General features: G+C 32.9%; 1 protein-coding gene across 1 annotated transcript in view; it reads right to left on the bottom strand.

Annotated features, from left to right (window-relative positions):
- The window catches only part of LOC127948508 (tumor suppressor candidate 3), a 70785-nt gene extending 58815 nt beyond the window's left edge, over nucleotides 1–11970 (bottom strand). Inside the window, exon 1 of the mRNA XM_052544986.1 lies at nucleotides 11829–11970. Within this exon, the coding sequence (XP_052400946.1) occupies nucleotides 11829–11933 (105 nt within the window). The 5' untranslated portion in view covers nucleotides 11934–11970. The remainder of the gene's footprint in view (nucleotides 1–11828) is intronic.
- Nucleotides 11971–12975: the final 1005 nt, after the last annotated feature.

Genomic DNA, 12975 nt, shown 5'->3' with positions numbered 1-12975 from the left:
CTATCCACAAACCAATTGTGGATGGCCTGTGTTTACATCGGCAAGCACATTCAAGACTAATTGGTATATTCAGCATTTTGTGCATGCAACCATAAGCTTAAAAACTTTACATTATTTCATGTATAGAGAACAGTTTAGGACCACGGTTGTGGTTGGTCTTGACCTTTTCAGAGACTTTGGCTCTACAACACAGCAGCAGAATAGTCTGTTTGGAGAGACAATCAGTTCTGTTAACCAATTTATTATGAAAGTGTGGAAGTTTTCGATGTGATTTAATGACTTTAATGACTTAATGATGTCGCCTTCTGGAATACTTTTAAAAACATTTAAAAATTACAAAGTATGTTTCTGGCCTGAGAGAAATAGGTTGAGGGGTTATCGGTCTCTGCAGGCATTATTCAATCAGCTACAGTCTCTTTTTTTTTATAAACAGGACTACTTTAGAGTCTAACCTGTTAGTAAATTCCCAGATAATGACTATATGAATGTAGCTTTTGAGTCGTCTTCTGACAACCATTATAAGTTGAAAAGTGGAGCAGAATGTGGCAATAATAACAGGCTGTTCTCCACAACAACAAAAGACTTTCCTCAGGATTATCATTACTAATTATTGAGGATAATTTACTCTAGGATTTGGCTCAAGCCTGAGTGTATTAGAAGACAAAGCAGCTCAATTTGGGGTTTTGGCGTATTATTCTTTTTCTTAAATGCGGTTCTTTTTCCACTCTCCATTTTCAGAGTGAGAGAGAAATGTGGATCTAATTTTCCTGTCAATTAGATGCTGACTGGGAAATGAATGGCGATGGCCACGAGTGAAGCGATATGAGAACTCGCGATGGGATTAAATCTCTGATAGGCACCAAGTGCTTACACCACCTCAACTTAATGAAAAAGACATTTCACAAACAATCCCCAGGAAGAGAATAATAAGGAAGTTCAATATAAGCCCAAATTCAGCAGACAAAGACGTCCATCAGCATGTGTAAGGGGCTCGTTGCGGTGCTTTACAGGGGATGAATATAAAGAGGCAACTTTTTCAAAAGAGTTTAACAACTAAAGCCCAGCAAATAACATACCGGTAAAGAAAAAAATAAATCAATAAATAAAGAAAGAAAGAATGAATATAATGATTTAAACTAAAAAAAGAGACTTTTTATGTTTGTGAAAATAGTCTCTAATGCTCAGCAACGCTGCATTTATTTAATTAAAAATAAAGTAATACTATAAAATATTTAGTGCTGTCAAACGATTAATCACATCCAAAATAAAAAATGTTGTTTACATAATATATGCGTATGTACTGTATATTTATTATGTCCATGTGTGTATATATATACAGCACACACAGATACAGCATATAATAAAAAAATCATATATAATTATACAAATATAATATATAATTTATATATAATCATATATAAATATATTTAATATATACACACAACATATTTTTCTTAAATATATAAATGCATGTGTGTGAATTTATATATGCATAATAAATATATACACATATACGTTTCATGTATGTATATATTTATATATAAATAAATATATAAATAAATAAATATATATATACAGATTGGAATGTAAAGCATTGTTGCAATTAGAGGTCAACCGATTGCTTTGTTTTGCAGATTAATCTGCACCTATGGTTGACTGCAGGAACTATTGTCTATCGGCAAAAATCCATGCCAAAATCCATGTTCTCTGAGTTGCATCTATTGCTGGAAAGGTTTAGAAGGGTCCGCTGTCATAATACATTATGAGAGTGGCCACTAGAGGTGGAATTCACTGACACCTTGTGATGTTTGTTATGACATGTGAGGCTGTGCACTCCACAGAGGAAGAAACTTCAGACGCGTATTTAAATGGAGCCGACAGAAAATTATGCTGAGCCACAGAGCGACATACACATTGTGTGTTGTGCAATTTTCAGTGAAACGTTATTCTTTCTGTGGCTCTAATAGATCAAGTATGCTTCATTTAGAGAGCTATAATATAGATTATGCTTTCTTTTTCCATTTGCTCTTTAAACTTCAAAACCACCTATACTACTTTGTTCATTCTTCAAGTAAACCTTTGCCCGTTTAGTGATCAAAGCAACTCTTTTAGCGTAAATGTGGTCCAACCCAAAGTAGATATCTGTATGAGTAAAATTGGTCGACCTGTAACATGGTGAAGCATTTTCCCCTTGAAATGCAACAAAGCAAGCACCCACATCACATCACATCACGGCAAAAGCACCTTTTGGCACCTTCACTAAAACACACTGAGAATAATGATAAAATGCAACAATTAGAAACAACAATCTTAATCTGCAAAAAAAAAAAAAAAAAAAAAAAAAAAAAAAACAGAGGGAGATGAAGGGCAAAACAGTGACAAGAACGAAGAAGAGAAAGACGTGAGGAGAGATGCGTTGAAGAGATTCTTGTTTTCCTTCCTCCCCCGTCACTACTCTCTCTAATGAACGACACTCTCTGACACACTCTTTAATGCATGTTTAAGGCTTTGCGATGGACGGCTGGCACAGCGCTGATAAGACCGAATGCTTTATCCAGTGCGACAGGCTGACTCGTCCACGCCGGACTCCTGCCTAAAGCATCTCCGCCGGATCATCTACTGCCATGCAGTGATGACGACTGCTATGACAGCACTGATAATGTACAATTGAAGATGTCACAAGCTACAGGGTGGATAGATGGAGGGTACCCAGGACTGAGAGGAAGGGAAAATTAATTGGAAGTTGTTACCTTATAACATATTTCAAAGAAAAAAAACATGACGTTTGCAGGTAGCAAATTTTTCTACTGATGTCTTTGTATTTGGAAGTCAGTGGTCTGAGCTGGCGAGCTCTTTTGGGCTCTCTGAACACCAGGAGTTTGAACGAGAGCCATTGGGTCAGAGCACACAGCATGACACACAGGTTAACAGAGCTCTCGCGCAACCCCGAGAGCTTAAGATGAAAAACAGTCAGAAAATGAAAATACCTGTGGGAAATAAACTGGTGGAGTCTAACAAAAAGCCTAGGGAAAATGAAGCAAAACTGGCTAAAAAGGTTAGTAAAAAGTGAAACTATGAAAATGGTTACAGCACAAGTGTTTTGGATTTTTCATAATATGTACTTTTGTGTTTTACAGAACACAGAAAAATGCTTGCAGTTTTGTAAAAACAGGCTGACAAATTATTATATCCAAAGATGTTTCAGGACTAATGTTAAATAGAGCACGTCTGACTCTCTACTAGTGGTCAATCTCACATACTCTCCACTTCCCTTGGCTTCAAAAATAACTGCCCTCTGATTATGCCCAATTTCTGACCAAAATGTCAGAAAGTAGGCAGGGCAATGTCTCAGGAACACAAAGCATCCATCAAACGGACAGCTCTGCCACACAGGCTATCATCTTTCATTCAGCAGGGCTGCTAATAATGAATCACATTCAAATTCATAAAGAAAATGAACTTGTGTCACATATTTTGATCAGAAACTATTTTGGTAGCATGTAATGTAAAAAAAAAGAAAAGAATAGAAAACAATAAATAAAATTAATTTGGAAACTTCTATTTAGCTTTTCATATATGGTAAAATGTATCAGATTTTATATTGTAAATATATAATTTATATTTCAATGTTATATTTTGTTTCAAGCTTTTATCAAATTATAATTTAGTTATTACTATTTATTTATGTTATATATATATATATATATATATATATATATATATATATATATATATATATATATATATATATATATATATATATATATATAGGTTCACTCAATACTAAAAAAAAAAAAAAAAAAAAAAATTACTCTCATTATTACATTTACTCAACTTTCTTTCTCCCATGGAACAAAACACATTTTTGGATGATTCATTGTTTGCTCTTTTCCATGCACTTACAATGAATGGAAACTGGAGTCTTTAACCTTCAAAAAAGACACAACATAATATAACAAAATTTGTGCTTACTTTATGATAGTTACGGTGTGATGCAAATGTCCAAATGTAAATATTTAATTTTCTTCTGTGTTCCACAAAATACAGGTTTGGAACAACATGAGGCTGAGTGAACAGAGTTATGAATTGTGATTTTGGGAGAACTATTACTTTAAATATATATGTTTCTTTGGAATATAATAATAATTAAATATAATTATATAAATAATATAAATAATAATGTATACAGTATAGCTGTAAGACAAAATGGCATAACGATTATATAATCGCAATATAAACAAATACAGAATTGTTTTACCAGATGAATTACATAGTTTTACTCTAAAAACAATCAGTCATTCTAGAATGATTAGAAATGTATTATAAAGTTTTTTCTAATAAGTAAAATAATAATAATAATAATAATAATAATAATAATAATAATAATAATAAAGAAAGTTGTCATTGGCCATATTCCCATTGTTTTGGCCAAGTTATGTCTATAAAATAATAATAATTGTGATTTTATTGTAAGTATTACTAAACAATACATTTATAGTAATAATTCCATTGTACTGCAAAAAAAAAAAAAAAAAAAAAAAGTGTCCTTGTTACAGTGTAATTATCAATTTATGAGTAATATTAATTAACTACATGTATTTACTATATGGATAGGGTTAGGATTAGGGGTAGCACTTTATTTTACAGTCCTGTTCCCCATGTACATACTATGTACTTATTATAGTAATTACAATAACTATGTAATAACTAGGTACTAACCCTGAACCTACCCCTAAACCTAGCCCTACCCCTTGTAGTTACCTTGTATTAAACTTTTTTAGATATGGTGTACTTACAGTGTATTTAAGTACATGGAAGTACACGTACTGTAAAATAAAGTGCAACCGGATTAGGGTTTGGCTTAGGGATACTTTCATGTAATTATGCATAATTATTTTAATTATTATAATAGTAAGTACACGCAACTTGTGTAACAAGGACCCCTTAAAACAGTGTTACCAAAAACAGTAACAAAATTAAGTTACTATAAAATTACAATATTATTTATATTTGCATTTTAATTCATTATGAACAGTATACAATCAATCTTTTTTAGTTTGATGAGTTGCTAGCAAATAAATATAATTGCTGCCTGGTTTCAGAATGAAGGTACTGTATGTTCACTCGCATGCATGCAGCAGTGTCTCAAAACGGCTTGATACACAGTAAATAAACCAAACCATTTTAGACATGTGTAAATGATGCACTTCACTCTGGAAGTATATATATTTACTTAAATTGCAGCATGCACGATTTGACAATCATCCTAAGCCATACTGTTATATTGATTTTATTTCAATATTGTACAGCCCTAGTGGCCTAAATAACATCCCATAATGTCTGAAACATTGCGAATGCATTTTTATGGTAAAGTTCAGGCAACAGCTGCCCACTTTTAAATTGAACAAAATATATTAACAGTGTTTCAAATATAATGCATACTTGTATGATTTAAACATTGCAGTGCAATGAAAACATACTGCTGGTCCGTGAACACTTTTATTTTTTATTTCCCATGGCGAGAAAGCAAGAATATCACTGCACTTGTTACAAATGGCCAACAAATCTCTTGAATATTAAATAAAATGTACAAGGGAAATGGAATTACACCTGCAGACCTAGATCTGACATGAGTGGAGACCGGAGGATGCCCGGGGCTTGCTAAATATTCATGGATCTTTTTTTGTTTATTTATCTTTTAAAGACTTATTTTGCATTTTAAAACGCAAAATGAAAGAACAGACCACACAAGCTTGCCCTGTTGGAGAAGAGAGTGTGGGGTTTTCAGGGCTAGGCTAACTATGAGTTGCTCAATATGCAGAATGATTTTTTATAAGCGATGCATGTGGAATGGCTCTGGGTCTAATGCTGATATATCACAGCGTCCCAGCGGTGCGGGCACTGCGTCTGTCTGGGTGGCATGGAGAATCATTTTGGTAATGCTTCTCAAGCACAATACAAATCATTTTGCAAATCCACTACACTGGGCCTTAAACACGGCTTGCTGTCACTCTAGCAGGCGTGGGAGCAACAGCTGTGCTCTTTTGAGCTTTTACTAGAATCTTCTATTTCTGTTAAGAAGAGCCATTATAGAAAGTATGCACAAAATGTTAAATTCTGCAGCAGAACAAACACACTTGCAAAAATAGTGATTGTTTTTACAAAAAGCATGGAAAATTACTGTAACCTCATCTGCTTTTTTTTTTCTTTTACACTAACAAAAAATGCGATTCATGTTGGATATACACTGACACCTAATGGTTTGGATGTTACATCATGTAAAACACTATTTTTTGGATACAGATGCTATTGTAGAAATGCATTTTGAGCAGTCAGTCATGATTAATATATAGTAAAAGTGTCCAATAATACAGGGATTACTGATAAAGCAAAGTGGTTTTTGGTGGTCATGTGACCTCAAAATAGTGACCTCAACAAAGTGACCAAAACCATTTAGAATAATCAGCTGTTATTAGGTTACGGTTACAACCACATCATAATTATACTCATTTATTAATGTTTCTCAATTTATTTCTTTATATGCTAAACCTAGTGAAGAATAAAAATACACTATTAGATAAGCAGGGCCCGTGTAACCTAGGTTTTGATGAATTAAATGCAATGACTTTTGAAGAGAAAATTATGTTAGAGTTGCAGCCTTTGATGTAGGACTCTTTTCAGGTTTATTTTTCTCCTTAATTGCATTCCAAGAATCATTTTGACAAAAATATGTTTGACAAATATTACATTAGAATTACAATTACATTTTATATAATAATAATAATAATAATAATAATAATAATAATAATAAAAACAAGTATATGTGTTCGGAGTAATAAAACTTTAACAATTTAATAATTTATATTAATAGAGAATTTTTAGGAATACAGTGAGCTATTTTTTATTTATTTATGATAGTAGAAATTGTGGTAATCAAATAAACACTTGATTCATTCATCCACAATTTGGCAAATTCTGTGACATTCTGCAATATACTGCAAATTGTATTTTTATGGCTGGTTCCATGATCTTATAAGTATACTGTATGATCCTAGTCGTGAAACAGTGCTCATGCAGGCAATGTGAGTCTGACTCAGTCTTTTCCTCCATTCCCATTCTGCCAATCATTTCCTCTCTTTTGCCTCTAGTGTCCCTACCAATAACAGTGGTCACAAATTAAAAATAAAAAGATAAAAATGTAAAACCACCTCCTGATGCTCTGGAGACATCATCATCTCGGGGAGATTGATTTGCAGTGAGCCATGATGTATTTAGAATTAGAGTCTTGAGACTCATTATGGAAATGTATATATGCAGGTTGGCACACTGAAATCGTGTTCCCAATCGGAGAGATCAATGCTGCGCGAAAGCAGTCCATCACAATGGGCTGAGGGAATGAAACGTTAGCGAGAATGAGAAAAGAGAGAAACAGAGAATAGGGGAAAGCATGAGAGAGGCAGAGCAGCATGACGCGCTTTCCTATCTATGGATGACTACACGTATGCATCATTATGCCTCTGAGCTTTTAGAATTAAACTGCCTTCATCAAACACTCAGCAGGGTGGCCCTCCTCGCACTGTTCACCCCAACGTGAGGGAGGCTTCAAGACTTCAAACATTTCAGTTGTTTCAGAACATAAACTCTTTCAAGCTTTTTGCCCCAGTGCCAGTCGGAGCAGTAATGAGTCGAGCCGCAGTGTGAGAGCTGAAGGGAGAAGGGATCACACTGCTATTCAGCTCCAGCTGCTACAGTCAGGATGGAGCTATCATGGGCCCGGACACTTTTCCTGCAGCAGATATCACAAGAAATGTTCTACCAGAGACAGCAGAGGATCCTGAGAGTCCTGTAGCGAAACAGTAGCAGAACTAGAGCTACAAAACAGTAGGGCTGCACAATTAATAAAAAATTTAAATCGCAATTGCAATTATGGATGCCACAATTAAGTAATCGTTCAAAGCGGCAATTAATCGTCCACTTAATAATAAATAAAATAAATAAGTCCACTTATGTTATTCTGCGTGCTTAAGATTCATTTTCTTTCTACGTTATCTTAAGGGTATTTCCCCATTATTTTAATTTTAGTTTAAGTATAACATTATAATACCATTCATATTTTTACTTTTTTATCATTTAAAAAAACAAAAAAAACAATCCAATTTATATTTGACATTTGAGGCTTAATACTATAGAAAAGTTCTAAAAGTTTTTCCAGTAAGAGTATTTTCAGCTTGTTTATTTTCATATAAAAACACAGCATGCATTATAAATTCAAGGGAATAATCGACAATTATGATTTTTGTCATAATCGTGCAGCCCTACAATACAGTGAACAAATACGTACTAGAGGATAATACCGTTTATTTTTAGGTAAGAGTCTCATTAGGCTGATATTATAAGAAGCTCATCAGAACTTTATTATTACTATTATTACTTTTATTCAGTGTCCTTTGTTTATAGGTTTCAAATGAATTAAACTTAGTCATCTGTTTAAATGCAAATCATAACATTGTCCGAAACAATTTGTTTTATTATAGCAAATATACTCACCTTAAAAATAATTGCTATTGTTATCATAACAATACACAAGGTAGTCGGCAACAAGAAACAGTTTAGCTAAATCCTAAATACAGTAAATACTGACAATAACTCACTACTCTTTTCTTATGAATTTCTTATATACTGTAATTTTTACTTGATAAAAAGATAATTATTAAATTACTATTAATAAGATTTGTATGCATAATATACTAGCCAGTATATAAACAAAACATATATTTCCATTCATAAATGTGTTTAGTGTTTTTTTTTTTTTTTTACAAAGACACACTAAATTAATCAAAAGTGATGAAAAAAAAAACATTTCAAGTACATTTTAAACTTCATAAAATTCAAATAATTCTGAGGATAAAAAAAAAAAATTATAGGTACTACAAACATATTGTATTAAGAATGTTTTCAACGTTAATTGTTCATTGATGATAATAAGAAGTGTTTCTCCCGCATATTATAACATGATTTATGAATAATAATTAGACAGTGAAAACTCAAATGGAGAATTCAGCTTTGCCATCACAGGAATGAATACATTTATATTTAATATATTTCAAATATACTAAAACAGAAAACCGATATTGTAAATTATAATTTCAAATGTATACTTTTACTGTATTTATCATGAAATAAATACAGCCTTGACCCCAAACTTCTGAATGGTAGTGTATATTTACAAAAAAATTGAATATATTCATTCAACAGCAATTATAGCCAAACCTGAAAACATAAAACATCCAATACTAATTAAAGGTTACTTGGTAACACTGGTAGTAACTATATATTATTGTCCATACCCACATTTATGCCCATAGCTACAGAAGTTGGAAAAAACTCAAATATATCATCCATAAGCAAAACCACGACTTGTGCATTAAAACTGAACAGAGCACTACATCCAGACAAAAATAACAGAAATAATCATTTGACTCATTCTTTGGGAGTGATTCAACATAGCCTAGGGGATTTAGATTTAAGAGCAGCTGCTAAAGCAAGCAAACCAAACAAGTGTTGGACACCGTCATATTAAAACGAGAAGCCTATTTTGAGTTATATTGATTTTATATTGAAAATATCTTCTCCAAAAGAAAACTTGCACAACTCAAATTTAAATCAATTTAAACATTAAATTAGGATAAACAAAATATTACATTGAACTTGTTAATTAAAGATGATAATCAAGAACAAGGGTTTTTAAACTGGGGTGCAGGTACTGCCATGGTCCACAAGGAAGGGAGCGGATGGGGGTATATGGAAAAGTTCAGAGAAAAGCAGTGTATATCTAAATAAACTAATGCATGTGATTAAAATAAATAAAATGTAATCAATAACAAATAACTAAAACAAAAAGTAGTGAGAAATTACATTTAAATAATTTGACCAATAATTGATAAAAGTAAAAATATGAATGCTTATTTATATATAGGAATAAAGTAAATAAATAAAGTAAAAAGTACATAAATAACTAATAAATAAATATATTCAAACAAAAATTTATTTATAAAAGTATATAAAGTTTGATTTAAATAAATAATATGCTGAACAATAGTAGCTACTTTTGTTGAGAAAAAAAAAACAATGAAAAAAATTTATATAAAATAATATTTACAATCTAAAGTTTTCTGAATCTCTGTATTTTACATTTTAGGATGGGGGGTCCCATGCTAGACAACAGGGTGAAAAATATAAATCCGATACTCACATAAATTCATGAAATAAAATTAACAGTATATTCACACTTATGCTATTTTGCATGGGCAGGTTATTTGGCCATAGTCTTATAACATCTTAAAATGTCATTATGTCGTATATAATAATATATACCCACCAAACCTGAAAATAAAGCTACAAAGGAATGTTGCACCCAAGTCGTCAAAAGGCCATGAATAAAATCACAATACAGTACCGTAAGAGAAACCTCATACCTGACCCCGAGTGTAAACAAGTAAAGGACAAAATGAGGAGAAATAAATTGGCAAGTCCTCTTTAAACGCCATAAAAAAAGAGTCCACCTCAGGCCAACTCAAACAAAGACTCTGCAACTCAAGCAGCTCAAAACTGCTTACTCCTTCTTTTCCCACATTTTCACATTAGTCAAGCCAAGATAGTAGACACACAAAATTTGGCTGCGATGATGAACGAGTAGCTGGGCTTGAAAAAAAATAAAAAAAATCCTACACCCCCTACCCACTCTCCAATATTCCTCCCCCGCTTGTAGAGGGCAGAGTAAACCTTAAAAGATATATTAAACCCTAACGACAGGGAGTCAAAATACTGCCCTTCTCAGCACCCTGCAGAGCAGGAGAAAGGAGGAGGAAAAGACAAAAAAGGAAGAGGAAATATGAAGAAATCAGTTTAAAAATGCAGGAGGGGAAAGCAGAAAGTTGCTGCTTCACCACTTTGCCTGATTTGTGCTCAATATGATCATTTCTCTGCTCCTCTGCTGCAGGGGAGAGGAAAAGGTCAAATACACATCATATTTTCGAAAATATGATGAGAGATAGAGAGAGAGAGAGAGAGAGAGAGAGAGAGAGAGAGCATCAAGAGACAAAGAGAGACTACCTAGAGACTGTCTAGACGCAGTTCACCTGACATTCAGAAACACTGCAGTAAATTATGAAGGCAATTCAGAATTAATACACTAACTTAATAAAAAAGTAAAAAGTAATGTTATTTTAATGGATCTACTATTTGCAATTATTATTAACACCTTCGATTCGATTAAAGTATCTAAATTGACGGTGAAATGTTATAAAGGAACTTTAATGTTGAGTCAAACAATCAAACGATTTAATTAATAATAACAATAATAATTAATAAATGAGCTTAAGCAATATTTAGATCAATTTACATTTATTTAAATGAATCCAGAAATAAAGAGCGACATCTTTTCAATTATCAAACTTTATAACAGCTTCTTTGGTTTAACGTTCAATTATTATTATTTGCTTCCGAAGAATAGCTTATCATTATGAGGGCAAGCGTACAGCGTCACGGACACGCGCACACGGCTGCGTTCACAATCACACCCGCCAGGATAAAAAGCAAGGGCCATTTTGCTAGAACATTGATGCAAAAAAAAATTTATATTAGAACAGCGTCTTGTTCTTGCCGTGCAGCTTTAAAAAAACAGCCGTCTTTGGGTCATTTATATGTCAACATCATTAAACTGCGCCGCCTAGTTAATATGTTCGTGTTGGACGCGAACACTATAGGATTTCTGCCAGAAATCAACATCACTGGGTGCTGTGAAAGGCAGCTTCATAATGCATCAGTACCTCTTTTTTCTTCTGACCACCTCCAGACTGAAGACATAGCAGCAGAATCAACAATATGGATGTAAACAGCAGGTTGAATGGAAATCCCTTGAATGCCACCGCCATGATGGAAGATGCTCTTATCGCATCACAGTACTGCTGAGCGCATTGATTGGCTTACAATCACCTCCAATCAGAGGACACACAATTGCTTTCTGGGACTTGTAGTATTTGTCGGGATTTCAAAATGCACGAAATAACAAAGGGAATGCCATGTAAAATCCTTCTTAATGATTCAGGAGAAACTGTATAAGTCATTATACATATACATATATAATATTTTTTTTCTTTTTTTTTTCCTTCTAAACATGTTTTAGAAATATAGTTTTGTCACGGCCTTAGTACTGTAGTAAGTGAGGACGATGAACGTGTTTATATATTGCCTATTGCTGTATCTCCAGTTCCTGCCAATGGGGGGCAAACCCAAAAAGTGTTTTCTATTAAAGAATAATTGAATATGGAGAATGCATGACATGGCAGAAAACGAGAAATTGCAGCATTTTAAATGCTTATTTGATGTCTCTAAGGGTTAAATAAAGTTTTATTTTTAATATTACAATGAATAAATAATAATAAAAATAAGCAAAATTACTGTGGTTAAATAACTGTGTTACAGTAAAACCTACAGATCTAAAAAGTGGTCAAAATCAAGTCAAGTCAAAATCCCTTGGTTTATTGTAATTTCTTTGTCAAAAGCCTCCTGACGTCACTGTGAAGGCCATACAAGTAGCCTACATTGTAGAAGATGTATTGTGATTAGTATTGTGATATTTATCACATATTATGTGTCCTGTTTCTTTGTCAAAATACATCTTTGAATTGTTTTACTCAAGTAGCAGCTGAGAGGGCACTGGGGTAATAGAAAGCATTAAAAGGTGGCGTGCAGCTATAGATTCTCGCATTTGATTGTGAGAAAAAATAATATCCGTGTAACACAAAAGGTTAAATGCTATGACTACTACTGTACACTTGCATGCTCTGATGCTTGCATGTATGTATATGAATGTAAAAGAAGATAAATGCATGACAGATTAAAAAGATGCATGTTGAATTGCTATTCAAGTAAAACATTAGCCTGTCATGTAATAATTGTAAAAAGACATATTAC

This window comes from Carassius gibelio, chromosome B1, assembly GCF_023724105.1.
Source record: "Carassius gibelio isolate Cgi1373 ecotype wild population from Czech Republic chromosome B1, carGib1.2-hapl.c, whole genome shotgun sequence".
NCBI lineage: Eukaryota > Metazoa > Chordata > Actinopteri > Cypriniformes > Cyprinidae > Carassius > Carassius gibelio.
This window is presented reverse-complemented; position numbering and strand designations above follow the sequence as displayed.